At 47.5% G+C, this 18,789-nt stretch overlaps 1 protein-coding gene across 2 annotated transcripts in view; it reads left to right on the forward strand.

Annotated features, from left to right (window-relative positions):
* Positions 1-18,789, forward strand: part of adamts17 (ADAM metallopeptidase with thrombospondin type 1 motif, 17) — a 77,030-nt gene that overhangs the window by 20,087 nt on the left and 38,154 nt on the right. For both annotated transcript variants that reach the window (XM_035525689.1, XM_035525697.1), the window contains exons 7-11: positions 764-807; positions 11,938-12,043; positions 14,679-14,819; positions 17,036-17,186; positions 18,616-18,717. In XM_035525689.1, coding sequence (XP_035381582.1) covers positions 764-807; positions 11,938-12,043; positions 14,679-14,819; positions 17,036-17,186; positions 18,616-18,717 — 544 coding nt within the window. The remainder of the gene's footprint in view (positions 1-763; positions 808-11,937; positions 12,044-14,678; positions 14,820-17,035; positions 17,187-18,615; positions 18,718-18,789) is intronic.

An 18,789-nucleotide genomic window follows, 5' to 3' on the forward strand; every position in this document is an offset into this window, starting at 1 on the left:
TAGCACTGTAAAGTTAGCACCAGCAGAAGACTGCGTTGTTGGATGCCCCACAATGCCTTAGGGTGGGAGTGAGATGGCATTACCATGGATCCAACAATGTGCTTTTAGTTGGCTCCCATGGCTGTCAGAAGAGTCTGGAAAAGTCTGTCCTCCTATTGTGAAGTTTTGCAGGAGTGCAAGATAACTTAATTGTTTTGTCTTCTTACTCAGAGGACATTGTGGCATTCGTGGAGCAAAAGTTCTGTTTACGTTTCGCTTTCCTTTGATTAGGTTTTTTAAGAGTCATGCAAATAAACATTTTTAAAAGGAAATGTAAGTGATTCATACCAGATGCAATTAATTGTCTGTTATTGTCAGTAATCCATTTCCAAGAGTTTAATCAAGGGAGGCTCAATAAGGAGGCAAGCACAAATAGATTTCAGACTTTTTTTCTTATTTCCAAGCTATTTCTTTTTTGAAACTCAGGCCCCAAGAAAAGCACTGCATTAGCTAAACAAAATATGCTAAGAGGAGTACGGTTTTTATTTTTATGCTTTTTACTGAAATCCAAATTGTCATCCTGCACAGACTCATAGCCGCCATACCCTGGTCTCACCAACTACGTTCCTACCTTTCAAGAAATCTGTTTAAAATACTTGTTAACTCTCTCTCTCTCTCTCTCTCTCTCTCTCTCTCTCTCTCTCTCTCTCTCTCTCTCTCTCTCTCTCTCTCTCTCCCTCCCTCTCTCTCTCTCTCTCTCTCTCTCTCTCCTCCATTATTTCAGGACAGATTTCTGTGTCCACAAAGACGAGCCCTGTGACACTGTTGGTGAGTACCTCTAAACCACGCCTTCGTTAGCACGTTTGCGCTCACAAAGCTTCAGAATGTGGGCCAGCCTTAAAAAAAAAATGGATCCAAAAAATGCAATCTGAAAAAAAAGGGGGTCAAAATTACGGCAGTTAAGATGTCAGACGTCTGCGTGAAAATTCTTGAACTAGCAAATGATGATGTTTGTGCATCACTCCCCCTCTCACTATGTCTTCCTTTAACTTGACTGTGGTTCCAGGATTGTCTGAGTGGGTGGAGATGGAAATTAATCAGAGGCTTTGTAATCCTCATAGCAAACCAGAACTGCGATACGCACTCTACGTCTGCTAGTATTTATGCATGAGCTTGTGACAAGACTGTGAGAAAAATCATTGTCATTCTGACTGAATCAGACAAGCTGTGCATTGTTTTGCAAACGCTATGCATCTTTTGGTCCCCACCTGCTAAGCATTTACACCACAGGTGCGACTCAGTTTCCCCCGAACTGCGTAGTCATCGGCAGCAGGTGCACCGGATGGAGCGTAGGCAGGGGGGGGTTTCGCCCCAGACCACACTGCAAACCATGCTCAGGCTGTACTGAAACCAACCAGGTGTCGTGGCATTTGGAATGACAGACGTCCCTCACGCACACGGCACAGGAAAGGTGCTCGGCCTGGCTAGCGACAGCTGGGCAATGCTTGGAAATCGTCGAACTCTGACGCCCCTCACCGCTCTGTAGATTCCTGCCATGGAAACTAGAGGGACAGATGACTTGACCCCTGACACACGCCATCCACCCAGGGAGCAAAACAGCAGTGTGTCGCAATGTGTCTCTGTTCTGAACTCCGTGCAAATGTACAATCACACACCAGCAGGCACATTTAGCAAAGCTGTCCTGTGCAGATTAAGAGGTGTGAATTTTAACACCACCCTCCAAAAAGGTGCACTTGCCAGTCACTGCTGTTAAAACCTGAAGTGCATTTGCTTGTAAATAAGACATGGTGGTAGCGAAACTGAACATGTCTCTACCACAGACAGGCTGTCTTAAACGCACTGAAAAGCACATTGTCAGCAGCCTGAAAGCTAGGGTGAAATAGAAGTGATATGGCATGATGGAACCAGCATGGATGGGTGCTCTTATTCGTACAATGAATCATGGCACTCTCGGAATGACGTCTTTTTGCACCTCTCTCCTTCTGGGTGGCCTTGTTTTCCCAAAGGGAAGACTGACATAAAAGTAGACCCCATCCCCCACCTCCCCATCGTAGTATCAGCCAGGCAACCTCACCCTGTCTAGACATGTTATATGAATCCACCAATGTCCACGTCTGCCTTCACATCTCCATTCACTTAATTCTGACTATAAGATACTTTGTACGATTAGGATTGCACTGTCCGCCCTACAATTCTTTTTTAGATATGTTCGTCTCTAGTTCTGGAAGGGCCTTAGGATAACAGCTTGGACACTGTCCGGTGAGATTCGAATGACACCGATTGGGAAGAAGCACTGGATCTCCATGAAGGCCCCACCGTGGAACTGGACCAGAGCAATGAGCTCATACATATCAGACTCAGTTCCCTTAGCTGGAAGTGTCCTCTTGGAAAAACACACGGCTCTTAGGCCGAACACTCGCAAAGCGGTTCCTGTAGCTGTGCAAGCCGGAGGATAATGAGAGCCTTCAGACACTGAGGTGGAAGAAAGGGACTCCAGCGTTTTCACGTTTGTCTGGAAGAGCATTAGCAAGTTCTTCCTTTAAGGTCTCCGACACTAAGGTGAAGCTTCTTCAACATTTCAAAAGAAATTATTCCAGTTGAAAATGCCTCTTCACGGCATGAACTGAAGCGCTGGTATGCACAAAAGTGGGACTGCTTATGTCAATTTATTTCTAATTAATGGCTCGTAAAGCTTGCAGTGTTTTCAACAACATAGAACAAAAACGAAACTATCGCTTTTGGCACGTTCTTCTTTTTTCTTTCTGTGAATAATTTATACCATTCTAAACATAGTGGTTTTAAGATGAGGTTACCTCCTAGGAATCCTCTGATTCAGATTATGTAATACTGGAGAGCATCCATTCCAAATTTTGATTTATATGTTTCAAAGCCAAAAATTTACTTCACTCTGAAAAAGCCAAGTCAGCCTGTTTTTTGCGCTTTTGAGGATAATTTCCATTTATAAAGTAATACAAAATACTCAGTTCTCTTTTTTTGCAGAAACACCATTTATTAAAAGCTAGCTAAGCAATTGAAAAACAAAGCAATGACTTAATAGAATATCTAATATTGAATTGTATTGTATATTGAATACCCTCTGTTATAGCCTTCCTGCTTTTAAATGGGCCCTAAAGCTAGCGCTTCAAAACCACATTATACAGTCTGGAATCACCCTTTAATCTCCCAGATCTATTGCCCGTTAATCCATCAGATGTTGTTAGTGATGGAAAGGAATTTCCCCCTTTCACACAAGCAGGAAGGATCTTTCAGAGGTGTAAGGGAGTCGCAGAGGTCTTATCCTTTAGATCTCAAGGATCAGAGAGAGGCTTTTTTTTCCCCCTAGTTATTTACAAGGAACCCTTTGAGATGTGCTGTGAGACAGGAATGGTTGACTCATTCCCTAAGGTGATGCATGTAAATTTGCTTTTCCATTGTTTGAAAGCTGTGGTCTTGCCGTGCTCTTTCCACCAAGTGGCATATTCAAAGTCCATCAGATAAAACTTAGGGCCAGATTAATTCTTTTGCCATACCTGAGGGTCTAATGATATTTCTTTGGCTCGTTATAGCTATTTAATGTAATTTCACAGAAAATTAAAGAGTGGTGAACTTTTCAACATTTTTTTTTTTCAGAGAAAAAGTTTTAAAAGTTCAACCAGTAAAATTCTTAGTTGTGTATTTTTAAAAGGGGATACAGACAAAAACAGGTAAGGAGTTCCTAAATAGACTTTTAAGTCAGTTGGTACAGCAAAGGAACCTTGTTCCAGAGGTTCCAGCTAAAGGAGTGAGGGAGGACATGGAGGAGTTAAGCAAAGCTGAAAGAACAAGGGAGGCAGTGAAGGAGTGAGGTAGTGACTCAGTGAGTAAGTGAGGGAGGGGAAAGAAAAAGTCTTACACTAGTGCAGCATTTGTAGTGCAGCCTCAGATACTGGCCGGACGAACACGCGATGGGTCTCGACTCACTGATCTACACATGCTTTATTCCTTCTTCACTGTAAATCACGCACACATCCGATTATTAGACCACATACTTTTAGGGAGGGACTGGGCCAATAAGCCCCAAATGATGAGAGGATTTCTATAGGTTAGCCACTTTTGGTTTAAACAGCTAGTGTGATGGACTTGATGGACATGTGCTTGGTCAGACCTGAAGCCAGACCATTTCCACAGCAGTGATGGCACAGAACTTCCTGCTGCTTCCTGTGAGAGCAGTCGGTCTCGCTGGCCAGCTCGGCAAAGTTTCAGCCAGTTTCCCTTTTGGCACAAAAACTTGCTGGTAGCTCATGCAGTGGAGCCAGAGATTGTGCATGCCATTGGCTGTTCACTGCTGGAGATTCCACTTCTACATTCCACTTCATTCTGTTGGTGTATTGACACAGAGGCAGAACCATTTGTGTTAAAAGAGGTCGGGCATATCCAACCCGTTCTGAAGAACACTGGAAAGGGTTCGTCAAAAGCTGCTGATTTTACCAGCCACTTGAACTGGGATGGTTCATCTTCGTGCTTCACTGCTCTGTAGACGATATTGGTTACCCCGAGTCCCCCCCGTCTGAGGATTGATGTCAGGGGGTCTCCTGCACGACTTCGTCACGTCTCGCCGATGATTACCCCACCGAAGTGGACATCTTCCAAGCCGTGTGGCAAACAATGCCCACCTCCAAAAACTCCCACGCCTACGTCAGCTACTGTAACAGCAACATACCAGGCTGAAGAGCCTGGGCTAACCCCTGAAGAAAACGCAATACAAAACAGCCCGAGGCCGTTGCCCCGGCAACGACTTACGATGGGTCTCCCATTCTCCTCCTCAGAAACAAATCACATTTGCCCACTCAGTGATTGACATTTGGGAGTTGAGATTTAGCCTGAAGCCCACCTTGGCTCTGACCTCGTGTGTTACCTGGAAGGAAAGGCAGACATGTGAACTGAGGCACAGAGCAGTACATCATGTAATCCAGGAAGGATCATGACATCTGCTGCTCCGAATCGCCGCCCCGGTTTTATAAACTCTCCCGCTGGGTGGGTTTACCACGGTGTTTCCTGTTCTGAGAGGACCATAGGGGGCTTCGAGGAAAATTGCGTACAGTTCGCTCAGGCCATAAACTTAGCCTAAACATTCTTGAATGAGCCCGCCGTGTTTGGAGGGGCTCGGGGTTACTTAGCCTACAAAACCTCCTTTTCCGAAACTGTGGTATTAATAACAGCTGCATGTATTAATGTTGTGGTAACTCCTTACCTAATGGATGTTTTTGTGAGCATTCTCCTTCATGGGCAATGCCAGGTGATCTGGTTACAGGCTTGGTGAAGACAAGGCCATTGTTGAGCTAAGGATATATTTTAACCAATTTCAATTCGGCATAGCACAGTAACATGTAAGTACACCGTATCCAAAAAAGAACACATAATATGCCGTGTAAAGAAAAATAAATTCTAAAAGTACAAAATTACAAATACAAATGTTAAAAAATGGCACCAGGCTACTCTCCTTCGGTTCCATAGAACAGACGCTCTGTTGTGGAGGTAGGTTGAGTGGAACGGCGGTTTCACCAAGAACTTCCAGATTTAGGCATACCCCAGAGCGAAAAGTGCCGGGTGAAGTAATGAAAAATAACCTGAATTCTCCCAGTTACAATCGAAGAAATGTGTCAACAAAACGGGGGAGGGGGCGACTGACTGGGGTAGACTGTTATCAGTCAGAGATAGGCTCTCTCTAGCTAGAGCACCGATGCCGTAAGGAAAAACAGACCTTACTTTTTCCATGAAGCAAGCATGGCTTGCTTTGCTATGCCAGCCCCCCTCAGAATAATCCGTATCTCCATAACCAGGCAAAGCTCCTGCCTCAGGTGAAAGCAGATACAAAGAAATCATCAGACAAGGAAAAGAACTGAAACAGAAATAAAATGCCTTCAAATGACAGGTATAAAATAAACAATTTTCCAAAACAAACACAAGCAACCAAAAGTAGAAATAATACCAAAATATAATATAAAATGCAAAATAATAAAAAGAAATACACAGAAATTTCGCTTTTTCGAGGAGTGACACAGCCGGAATAAATAGGAGATGCATGCTCCCTAAAACAAAACACTCAGGAATGAGCAAAACACATCTGAAAAGTGTAGCTCTTATAGCAAATCCCCTCCCCTCAGTCGGGTTTTAATATGATTCCTGTTAAAACAATGAGCAATATTTCGGCGCAACATAAACAAATTTAATTCGGTCAGTTTCCTGACAGGTAGTAAAAGTAAATGAGTTCAGTGTCAGTGACAGAGGTCACGTCAGTTCAATGAGGCCCGGTAATGTATGTGACGTAAGAGCGGGCTTGCTAGTTCTCTGTTCCTGCTCGTCTGCTCTGAGTCTCAAATTAGTACCTCTCATTAATCTGGACAAGCTACCCTAATCAGAAGAAATGTCAGCCACCTGCTGCCGCCTGCCACGGGCAAGAGCGTGCAGATGCCACTAAAGTTGAAAACCCGTCTGCACGGGCACGTTGCCGCAACCACGCTCGGCCGCGTAAGCCGAAGGCGCCGGGCACATTGTACTTCAGAAGCGTAACGATTCCGGACATCCAAGCGAATTTTCAGTTATTGTTGCAGGACTCCGGAGTGGCTGGCTGATTTCCCGCCCTCAGAGGGAGCGGTAGGGGTTTTGAGGAGCGTGGGCGCTCATCTGGGTGGAAGCACCCCACCCTCTTGCTCAGCAGCCCTGCCTTTACAGCGTGACCCAGTTCCCTTTTGTGAACACCCAGTCAGGCGCTCCGTGCCTCGTGGGCGTTGATGTTTTCATGAAAAATGAACGTCGTTATGCTTCAGTCCATGCCCGATATATTTTGCAAACTTTGGAGCACCTTTTGAAAACAGCAAGAGCCCTCAGATTGATCTGTTTGGTTTTCTTCGTATGTTAGCTATCACACTGTCTGGGGCAGACTTCGGGAGGGGGGGGTTTCCAGGGTAAAGCCGTGTGCAGCGGCTTCTCGCTTCCTCTGTTCGGTTCGCTAGCAAACCGAAAGCCGAGGGGCAAGAGTCCTGATGGATAACCGTCGGAGGTGATGCAGGCTAACGGTTTAGGAGGAATTAGCCATTTCATTACCTACGCGTGCGCATATAGAGCCGGCGTGCGTCATGTCTTGGGCCAGACGCTCCTCAGTCAGGTTCTGCGGAGCTAGCCTTTCCCGTCCCTCCAGTGCCAAGCCGGTAAATTCAACAGTGGGCCCTCCGCGAGAATGTTGCCGCCCTGCTGGACACGAAGTTGCCTTCATGCTCAAACGGCTCGTTAACCCGTTAAGCATAAATCATTAGAGAACTCCTGCAACGCAAGGGAGCGTTTGCAGGGCCTCCACAGGCCTGTGTGTCCTGCGCTGAGCGGGATCCTGTCTCGCTGGATGCCGTTAGGTGATGAGTCAGACGGAGCCGACGGTGCTGCAGCCCAGTGGAGTTGTTTCGTTGTTCCCGGCTTTCGACATCACAAACGCTGGCCTCCCCGATCCTGTACGCTGCCACTAACAACACAGCCATGCATTACCTCAGAGACTGGTCTTTGTGTGTGTGTGCGTGTGTGTGTGAGTGTGTGTGTGTGTGGGGGGGTGTTTTGTTGTGCATGTACATGTGTGTGTGTCAACGAGCAAGTCTCAGGCTTTGTTTCTGAAAGCACTGAATGATGTAGCCATAGAGAATAATGTAGTATGTGGAGATGTGCTTCCTTTCAAGCTAATTTATCATGATTTGTTCAAAAGAACAGAAAGATTTGCGATTATCCAAATTTACTGGCCATTAATAAACAAGTCCATTAATTCTTACTTGTGCAGCTCAGCCAGTTGTATGAAAGGTTATTTCAGCTTGTGCTTCCTGGGAATCAAATCCCAGACTCTGGTAGCGTTGACGTCATGCACTATCTGCTACCTGGTGAGCAGAAATGCAGATCATCTTAGCTATAGGATCATATAGAGCTGCATAAAATGTTGGAGCTGCATAAAATGTTAAAAACATTGATTTCATTCTGCAGCAGGCTAACAACCTTTTTTTTTATCATGCTGGAAGCATTCTGGCCAATCTCAGATGCTCTTGATAAGTGCTCTATGTTTTCATAAATCAAGGTATTTACGTGATGCAACAAATCGAGAAAGCCAGTCTTTAACCATGTCACATTAAGTGTTCACCAATGTGTTTTTAATATGATACAAAGCATATTGCAGTGAGTAGAAATATAATTGAAAATGATATTTTGAAATGTCAGCATTTGGAAGCAAAATATGTTTTGCAATAAGGAACAGCAGTTTGGGATTAGAGTGATGAATTGTTTTGAAAACATGAGGTTAAAAACTATTGTTAAATGAGCTCATAATCACAATGTGGTCATCAGTTAAATTCTGATTCTGATTCCACATTTGGGGCTTGCACAGAACAGAAAGATGTGATTGTGTTTTGGTTGCGATGCTCATTTTAGCACATTGCTTAAAGCTTCGAATTGTTATAAATTAACATTTTGAAACCTTATATATTTATCCTGAATCCTGAAAGATTGGCTTGATGTACTTCTCGCCATTTTAAAAGCTGTTTAGAAGACTTTGGAACAGTTGGGCATTGCTGAGTAAAATTCTGTCTGGATCAGCCATCATCTGAATTCAGTCCCACATTTTGGTTCGCCTTGTTGTCCTGAACCAAATCAGTCCAGCTTAGCTTGGTTCAAGCTGAAGTGGACGGCAGAAAGAGGGAGTAGCGGGCATGACCCAGTTGTTATGGCTCAACAGACAGCCTGTCATTTCCTGTGAATTTGCTCACCTTTCCTGAACCATGCTGTGGGCATCATCACTGAGCATCACCTCCGATGGCTGTCCTGCTCTCGTGCGTGTCTGACAGGGGTTTGGGTTAGTTACTGCTCTTTGAGATGCAAGAAAAGCATCATCGTGTGCCGTCCGGACCACACTGCCCGAGCCAAAGGCGTGACTGCGTGCGTGTCTGCATGCCTCCGTGCGGGTTCATCTCCCTCGTTAAGTCCAACCTGTCGGTCATCTCTGCTTAACCCACGTGAGTTTCTCGTAAAAAAAAACCATCAACATACGCATGCACACAACACACAAATCCATGCAAAACAAACCCTGGGATGCATACAGAAACGGTCCTGAAATTTGACTGTCGATGTGACGCTTGATAGTCAGTGGGTATAATCACAAAGAAGTGAGGGAAAATTTGTGTAAGAATGTAGGACAGTGTCTGTCTTCTATCCAACCTGCTGTTTGTGTGCGCTGTTCAAGAAAGGTGGTTTTGTTTCCCACCATCAGCTTCTGGCGAGTGTTCTTGGTAGGACAGGTTGGGATACGAACCCTTAAACCGAAACATTTCTTCTCAACAGCCGGTTCTCGTGTTATCAGCTCAGGGAACGAGGCGGTTTCCAGCAGATCGTATGTTCTCATTTTGTGCTGCGTCCAAGGACCACCGGGCCTTGTTGCCGTTAATTGGCAATGCCCCACTGGGACGTGCTTACAGATGGCATAAGGTAAATCCATTCTAAACCAGATCCTCTTCAGCCTGAGATTGTTCACATATGGGAATGGTGCATAGTGTCAATGCTAGCGTACTGTTCGCCAGTCAGTGCTAGCATGCAAGTCGTGTTCCAGATGTGTTTATTGACTAGACTGTAGTGTTAAACGCTGCTGCCCTGCTGGGTCCGCCATGGTTTCAAATGGCTGTGAAATAAAAGCAACGTGAACAGACGCTGCATTCATTATGTTTTAAGCCTTTTATTTAATCTTTTGTATTATGCCCTTAGTATGCTTTTTTTTTTCAATTATGCTTTTAAAATAGATGATAGTGTTAGCATTTATTTAATATAGAACCTTTTTTAATCAAAGTTGTAATAATAAACATGTGTTGGTGTATGTGGGTGTGAGTCTGCGTGTGCTCGTGCACACGAAAGAAAGAAATACGGAAAAGATTGTCAACCACAATAAACTGACCAACGTCTCTGGTCATGTCACCAGTGCAACTTTGATTGGTTGACTTGAATACAGTTCAGATGACAGTGTCTCCATTTTCAGGTTGATTTATTCCTAGTGGTAAAAATGATAGCATATGTGGCACCGGTTCTTTACAAAGGCAAACCACTCCAAACATTTTGTAAACCATATTAACTACAGTCTCATATGGGGAGAAGCTTCCACGTTCAGTCCTAGAACTTCCCTGGTTGACTTAAGTAAAAAGCTGTTGTAGAGGCAATAAAGAATAACAGTCATATAAATAAAAGCTTTTAAAGAAGGTCTGAGAAATACTTCAACACTCTGAAGGAAAGGCGATTCCTTCTGAGGATGTGAATTAGACTAAACAGTGCACTACTATAACAGAACCTCACACCACTTCGGATGGCAGAGCTTGTAAATTTCAGAAGCGCTCTTCTCAAGTGCTCAGTTAATCCGTAGCGCTAATGAAGATGAAGAAATACCGTGATAAATGCGCTGGAGTTGTGAATCGTTCTTAGGCCTCGTGAGCCCAGCGTGCCCGTGTACATATACAAGACTTCAAATACAGGCTGAAAATAACCATTGCTTCTCGATATGAAGTCATATTCATCCATGCACAATCACTTCCAAATAGGCTCATGTCAGTCACGGATGGAGACTCGAAAAACTTGTGTGTGTTCGCAGTAATCCCAAATGAAATTGTTGAGATCGCTGCTTTTTCAACAAAAACCATCTGGCTTTGATTTCACTCTCTTGTCACTGATTTAATTTATGGCAGTCTGGGACTTAGCAATGCTTCCTGGGTAGTGTCCAGCAATAGACAAAAAACAGGTGTCTGAACAGGCCAGCAGAAAAGCGATAGCGAATGATGCGACAGCCTTTAAGATATTGTTCCTGCTGGCGGACACTGATCGATGGGGTCTCGGACCGCCGAGTTCCCGCTCAGGTGCCCTGTTGCAGCGACAGATGAAATGATCTTTCGTCAAAAGGTCTCTGTTGAGCTGTGAACTGATTTATCTTGATTTTGGCAGTGTTAGCTTTATTCCTCAGTCGTGAAGTCCGCGTTAACATCCTGTCACTCTCTTTCAGTCTGTTTTAGATTGCCAGGCAACGAACTGGTCATGCTAGCCTTATAGCAACAGCACTTTTAATGCGCAAGATCTTATTGTACATTATTATTATTATGGTTTCATTTACAATCCAAAACAAACCAAACACAAATCATTCATGAAATAATGATAATTACCGAATATCTGTTTTGAACTTTTGGAAAACTTTCAAAAGTTTTGTAGAGCATGAATTTGTCCTGCCATCATCATATTGTTTTACAGTACAGTGCTCTTCTGTTGCTCCGGATGACATGCTTGGCATGAGCCCCAGCGCAGTTCAGGTGGCAAACTACAAACCAGCCCACACGCAACCATCCTATCGTCTTCGTCTGCCATCGCTTCGTGTAATATACAGCCCAGTAAATCACAGCCAGAACGAGGCTGCCGAGGGGTTCCACAAGTTCACGGGGGAGAGACGCTACGGCTCGTCTCCGCCGTGCTCCTGGGTGGGGGGGGGGGGGCAGCCCGCATGCCCTCTCTCTTTGGCAGCGCTCTCGTTCGGGCTGGTGAATCATCCTAGTGTAACTGGAACAGAAATGGGGTCAGTATTACAAACCTCGCAGGAATGAGGAGACCACGGAGAGCCGGAGCCAGTGCTCTGGAGCAGGCCTGGGAGCGGATTCGGCGGGCCAGCAATGGAGTGGCCTTGCAGCCCATTTACATGCAATCAGTGCTAAACACATGACTTTCTGGGGACAAAAAGCAGAGGCGCAGGAAAACATCTGGATAGGAGGAGAGCGCGGGGGGGGGGGGGGGGGGGGGGTCGGAACATTTGCTCCTTGTGGCTTCTCGCTTTTGACAAATTTCAAGCTAGAGGAGCAGCAGGCTGTGTGGCGTGGTGCGGGCGTCCCGTTTATCTGGTTGGATCTGGTTTCCACACAGGCATCGCATACCTGGGCGGCACATGCAGCACCAAGAGGAAGTGCGTGTTGGCAGAGGACAACGGACTGAACCTAGCCTTCACCATCGCCCACGAGCTGGGGCACAAGTGAGTCTCGAACCACCGCACCCGCACGCGCCGCGCGCGTCTGCGTATCACGTGAGGAACCCTAAACCGCAGAGTCTCCATCCAGCGCACGCATGCATGCGTAGCGCACGCAGGGCACGCGCATTCTTGCTACGGACACGGCGCACGCGCGACCCCACCCACGGAGCATGAAGTGGGATTTCTTTAGGAGAAGCATAGCTGAGAAGCGCTGACGTCGGGCACGGAGCGCGGCCGGTAGCACCGAGCAAGTGCTGTCACGCCTTAGCTACCCGCCGGACCTCCTTCGTTGCTGGCATTTTTGGGTGAAGCATTGCCTTGAAGCTTGATTTACACTTCTCTCCATGCATGTCTCATACTTTGATTTCGGTTGTGGGGTGTTCGTCGAAAAAGGCCCATAGTTCATTTCACCTCTAAGCCACTGTCCATTCTGACCCAGTAACAACATCTAATTATGCTTATCCTCCCTGTCTTAAAAAAAAAGATTTTTTGATATCCCAGCCTTGGCCAGCCGACGTCAAACTCGTCTAGAAATATAGCCGAGCTGTATTAGTGTTAGCGCCGGCGCGGTGGCAACCGTTGTGAGGATGAATCAGTGTCCGCGCTCCGGTGGTGACCAGCAGGGCGGCGCTGGCCTGGCGAGGGCTTTAAAGCTGGCAGTAATGAACTGGTAAGCAGCGAGACCGACCGGTGCCGACATGACGGATACGGCTGTGCATGCAGTGCCGCACATGTATACCCACACACAGACACACACAGAAGCCTCCATTGTGCTCACACTGTAAAATACCTATTAAAGTGGAAATATTAGCAGTGTGAGTGGACCTTTAGTTGCAGAGAATAAAAGGCGTAATTTCATTTGCCTTGTTTTAAGGATGGCGCTGTAGGGTTTTGCCCGGATTAGTGCGGTGTGCGCTATATTTGTCGACTTGACATTTACATGCTTAAATGTGCGTTTGGCATCAGCCTCGGTGCCTGACACATCTGAATCTACAGGCTTGAAAAGGCTTCGTTGTCCCAAATGAGTCTAGCAGAGCTCATCGTCTGACCACTGTCTGATGGTCCCAGTCTTTTAGCTTCGGGCGGTTACTGTAGAACGTTATCTGGCCTTTCTTTTTAACCGAAGAATGTTTTATCGCTGCACTGATTTACGTTTCATTACGCGGCCGTTAGTCTTGCACCACCGCGTTTTTGATCCATGAAATGATCATTTGTTTGGAATAGCTGCTGAAGTAAATGTGTAATTATAGAGATCATAAAGCCTAATATATTACCATCGCCTTAAGTCAGAAAAGGGTCATATATGGAACGGAACCATTTCTGAGAAACCAATTAAAAGTGAAAGGATTTATCCTTGCATGGGGGAAGGACTCCTTCAGCAGTTCCGTTTGCCCATGTCAATGGCGCGGTCCACGTTTGGAATCTGCCCGTGGTCATTTGTTTTGCCGTCCTAATGTGATCATTAGTCAAAATGTAGCATGCAGCAAAAGCAGGGAGCTGGGCACAGCCTTCTTTAATAACTCGATGTTGGTCTCGACATCGACGCGGGACTAAAATATTTCCGCACACCTCATAGGGATATCGTGAAAGCTCCTCAAGACGGATCACGAGAGCGTTCGTGGTGGGGCTTTGACAGCAGAGAGCAGTGCCTTCTGTTGAAAGGAACATAGAGTTGCAGAAAGGAAATTCTTTATTTTACAAACGCCAACAGCCACTTGTCATCAGAGCATTAAGTGAAAATTAATCTCACGAGCCCTTAGGAAAGATTTGCATCTCGTCACTGCTGTCTTGTTCGTTTAGTCCAAGGTTGCCATGCGGCGGGCCGCCTTGCTTCGCGTCTGGTGTGTGAAGCCGTTCTGCTTCTTGTGGGCCGTGTGCGGCCGCGTAGCGCGTGCCTATGTTTGCAGGCCTGCTCTGTTTGGGCCACTCCATCAGCGTATGCGTTAGACCTTGTGTGGGCTATCTTATGCATCAAAGCCTTTCACCTGGACTCCAAGTCCCGACAGCTTAAGAAGATCTCACACGTTCCTGGATAAATCTCTTGGCTGTGCCGCAGCTCAAAACGGAAGGAAGAGTCAAATCTTAAACTGGTTTTAGGGTTATTTTCATCAACATTTCTGAGATCCCCTGAGCTGCTGCTGACTCTGAAAGCTTTTGTTGCATTTCTTTCGGAGGGGGAGTGGAAACAAGGCTCAGAAACCCACATGTTACCAGCTTTACTAGCTCACGCATTTCTCTACTGCTGCTTGGGGTGTGGGTGTGTGTGGGGGGTGCCTTTATTTGTTTTTTCTTTGGATTCGTCTTTTTAATTTGAGAAATGTAGGACAGGCCTTGAGAGGAATACAGCTATCACTCGCTCTCGTACAGTTGGGCCTTCTACCACTGCTTTGGGACAATAGTGCTTGTATTTTGTGGGAGTGTCCCAAACAATGTTTGAAGTGCTTCCACACCATAATGCTTGTCAGAAGATGTCAGTACGAAGCGTTGGGAAACCTCTCAGACGCCTCTATATCATAAAAGAAGTGGTTAAAGTGTTATGGGAATGTGTGTGGTATGAAACTGCAGGAGTGTGTGTGTGTGTGTGTGTGTGTGTGTGTGTGTGTGTGTGTGTGTGTGTAATGCGCTCTCTACTTTACAGCATGGGCATGAGTCATGACGATGACCACACTACTTGCACTGGCCACTCCCATATAATGTCAGGAGAGTGGGTCAAGGGTCGTAACCCTAGCGACCTCTCCTGGTCCACCTGTAGCCGTGACGACCTGGAAAACTTCCTCAGGTGAGAAATCATCCTCCCTCACCTCCCCCTTCCCTCATGACCATTCCAGCAGACCTCCATTACCGGTGCCGTTTAAGCCGAAGGTCGAAGGTGCGCTTTGTCTTATTGGCCGCTGACACCGAGAGCGTAAAATACCAAACCGCTCCCCACATGCCTGTTCTGCACCGTAAACCAGAGCTGCAGGCAAGCTTCGGGCCACGTGAGAAGCGGGTGAGAGTTGATAAGCTGAGCTGATAAGTGGGCGCTCTTGAATCGCACGTGGGAGGTTGGCGTCAGCAGAGCCCCGGCCTCCGCGTCCTGCCTGAGCTCCGGCGAGCCGTGATGGAACCCAGTACTTTCCTGTTCCCCTCCCCCGCCCCTTTGCCCGCCACGCACGGAACTTCGTTCCGAAGCGCGAACCTGCCACCGGAGGGCTAACGGATCTTTTGAACGTGTGCTTGATCTGCTGACAACACAACGTCCTCTCGTTTCCGCTTTGGTCGGAATGGTGAGGGCGCCAGTACGGACGAGCGTCCCGATAACTTTGTAATTTTCATGTTAGTTTCAGTGCTGTGTTTTGGTCTTTTAACTGCAGGGTCATTTGATTCTGATCACGATTTGGTGTTATTTGATACTGACCTGTTCACCGGTGGCTCGTCTGATCGCGGCGTTCAGGTGGGAGTGAAAATCAACTGGCCGTAGATATAATGGCCGTAGATACCTGACACCTGACTGGTGTTCTTGCACTGGTGTTGAGGATTCACCACCTGATTCCCAGAAGGATTATACTGCCAAAGCCAGCGAGATGCTGACACACCCCCAACCCCTCAGATCATCTTGAGGCTTTTCCAAAACGGGCCTCAGGTTTAAAGACACGTCAGCGGAATCCACAGCGGTAATTAGGATTTTGTCATGTCATACACGACAGGATGGCAGGCTTGACTTCAACTCCACCATCTTTTTTTTTCATGTTTTAGATTATCTATCACAGGATCAGTTCCTGCTTCCAGCCTCCTTAGGAGATCGTCCGTGTATGGTTGCGCCGTGTCCAAATTGCACATACACTCGGACCATACTCTTCCCCCGTGCGCGACAGCCATGCTTCACTGACTTCTGTATAGGCCAGACCGTTATAACCGGAGCCCGGCTCTGACGGGGCAAAGGCAGCGGTTTCCCCAGTTTTCCCGCCAGGCTCCTTCACTCCGCGACATTTTCAAAGGCGCCTTTATTACATCTCCGGATCTCTTGGCATGGCCGAAGGTTGTTAATATACCGGAAAGAATGAATCCGCTCACGCACTCCGTAGTTTAGTATTAATGCGGAAAGTCAAACGCCTCCGACCTGAATACCAGATAAGCAGAGTGTCGGACTTTTCTGAGAGTAGAAAAAGAAGCATCCAGGACTGTAGCACCATTTACAGCCCAGCAGGTGTCAGAGGCTAGTTGGTCATCAGCAGGTATTAGTCTTATTTTCTTTAAAGCCCATTTCACACCAGAAAAGCTTCGCCATTTCGATTCGGGCCCTGTCTCAGCTGAAGAGCCGCCTCCTTATGCACTGCGTCGCTAGCACTGACCATGACGAGCTTCCGAATGCAGCTAAATGCGGCGCTTCACGCACGACCGCATGAATTCATAAGCAACGGTTCGAGGTGTCGGGCACGCCTTCTGCGGTCTCCGAGCGGGATGGCAGACGAGCCGAAGATCTCCCGTTGTCTCTGCGCATGAGCCTCTCGGAGCGGGGGAACTTGAGCGGAATGTGGGAGAAGTCTCCGGTACAAGACCGCGCTCTCATGCGTTTTCACAAGTTGAGAGTTAAGAATTAAGGACCCAGTATTGGGGGGAATACGATATTTGTTAAATGTTTGTTGTCAGTGTCTGGAAGGTGAGGAGTCTGAAGGGAGAAGGATGGGGGAGGAAACAGAACAGTCTGGCTATAAGGGTCTGAGTTTCAGTGAGGCCAGGGGCGTGGACGCCGAGAGGGTGGTCTTACCCTCAGGGGAAACAAATATTTTGCATGAGTTTGCAGTAGAAAAGCACTGAGGTGGGCAAGCGGAAAATAAAAGTGTGTGTGTGTCTGTCTGCAAGTGGCTGTCCATGTAGGTGTATACATTACTTGGTCACCGTAGCTTAGTACTCACTAGCTACTTAGCCAGAGATGAGAGTTTTACGTGCATGTGTAACACGTGGTGCGTGGCCTCCTCGTTCACATGCTCTCTGTCGCCCCCTGCTGCACATCAGGTCGAAGGCGAGCGCCTGCCTGCTGCACACAGACCCGCGGAGCCGCTACTGGCTGCGTCTGCCGGCCAAGCTGCCCGGCATGCACTACAGCGCCGACGAGCAGTGCCAGATCCTGTTCGGCTCCAACGCCACCTTCTGCACAGACATGGAGGTGAGTGGCTGCGACCAGCCACCCCGCCCGCCGTTTGATCCGAACTTCTGCTCCTTGCGCGATTACCTGACAGGACTGCGGGATTAACAAAACCTAAAGCCAGGCCTCCACCCCACCCGACCCCCAAACCCCCAGATTTCACTGTGGCTCTCGTTATCACGTTGGGAAAAACCTAACCCGGGGACGCGACCTTGGTCAAGTCCGCGCATTTCAACTACGACCAATTTCACATCTGTAAGTAAGCGCGTCTGCCTGCCCCAGTCCTGGCGTGGACCTCCGAACAGCCTTTGGCGCAAGAGAAAAGCACTGGGATTTTACAAAAATTCAAAGAGAAAGTCCTACGTGGGCACAGTTTGGACAGTTCGTTTTGCAGGGCAAAGCAGACGGCTCCGATTCCCCGTCCCCTCCGCCGCGCTCCCCAGGTGGATACGCCACGCTCCGATCGAAGGCCTGCCAGGGCTGTCCGCAAAGTGCTCGCATCGTCCGCAAAATTGTTTGTGGCTGTCACATTAAAACAACATGGTAACTGTCTTTAAGAGACGTGTTCGCACACTGCCCGCGAGACAAGTTCCAAACAGGTAATTAGACCATTCCTTAACCTGCCTGGAGCATTTTACACTTTTTTTTCCTCTTTCTTGCCACTTTCCTTACATGGAGCCTTATCCTTTATGATTTCCCTCGTGAATTTTGGGTTGCCATAGTGACCGCCAATACATTACCACAGATGGCAGGTGATGACAAGCTAGGCATTACCCATACCTAATTCCTCCCCGCAAGTCTGAAGTCTCATTTTTTAGAGCGTTTACCCTACAGCAATAAGCTAAAATATACCCCAGGTTGACTGAGTGTTATATAGCTCTCACTCCCATATTTCTGCTCCTCAAGTGCAGTGGGAGGTGCTGAGGAGTGAGACCTGCACGAGATCTAGTCTAAGCTTTTGGTTACTCTCGGAGCACATTGGGACGAAGGCGAAGTCTGTGGGAGCACAGTGGTTCTGTTCAACCTCGCGAACCCTAAAGACATCCATCTAGAGGAAGACGTCGTAGGTCGTGACCTTAGCCCAGGCCAGCGCTCTTATGTGGGCTTGCTGGACACCCACCACCCCCTCGTCCGTTGCTTCCTGCTGACGTTCAGTTTTAGCCAGCTGGAGAAGAGCACAGTCAGGCATGTCACGTTCCCTCCTGATAGGGTAGGCACCTGTTTCGTCTAAAAAGCCTCTCCTTCCCCCGGGCGATGTAGTCACCCCACGGGTGGCCCTGGCGAACCGCGCCTACGGGTCGGATTCTGAGGTGTAACCATAGCAACACGGTGATTAACCCCCTCCCGGCACCTCAGGAGGCGCCTCCAGGGAGGGACGAAGAACTCCGTTCAAACGCCACGCGTTCCGTTGTCAGGGCAACGCATTAAAGCTAACGCCGTGTCGTTTCAGCACCTGATGTGTGCAGGCCTGTGGTGTCTGGTGGAAGGGGACACTTCCTGTAAGACCAAACTGGACCCGCCTCTGGACGGAACAGAGTGCGGCGCAGACAAGGTGACGAGCGTCATGGGCTTCCACGCGCACACGTTAAGCACTTTGACACATCCCACTTCATAGTGGTTCAGA

Source organism: Electrophorus electricus, chromosome 1 (assembly GCF_013358815.1).
Source record: "Electrophorus electricus isolate fEleEle1 chromosome 1, fEleEle1.pri, whole genome shotgun sequence".
NCBI lineage: Eukaryota > Metazoa > Chordata > Actinopteri > Gymnotiformes > Gymnotidae > Electrophorus > Electrophorus electricus.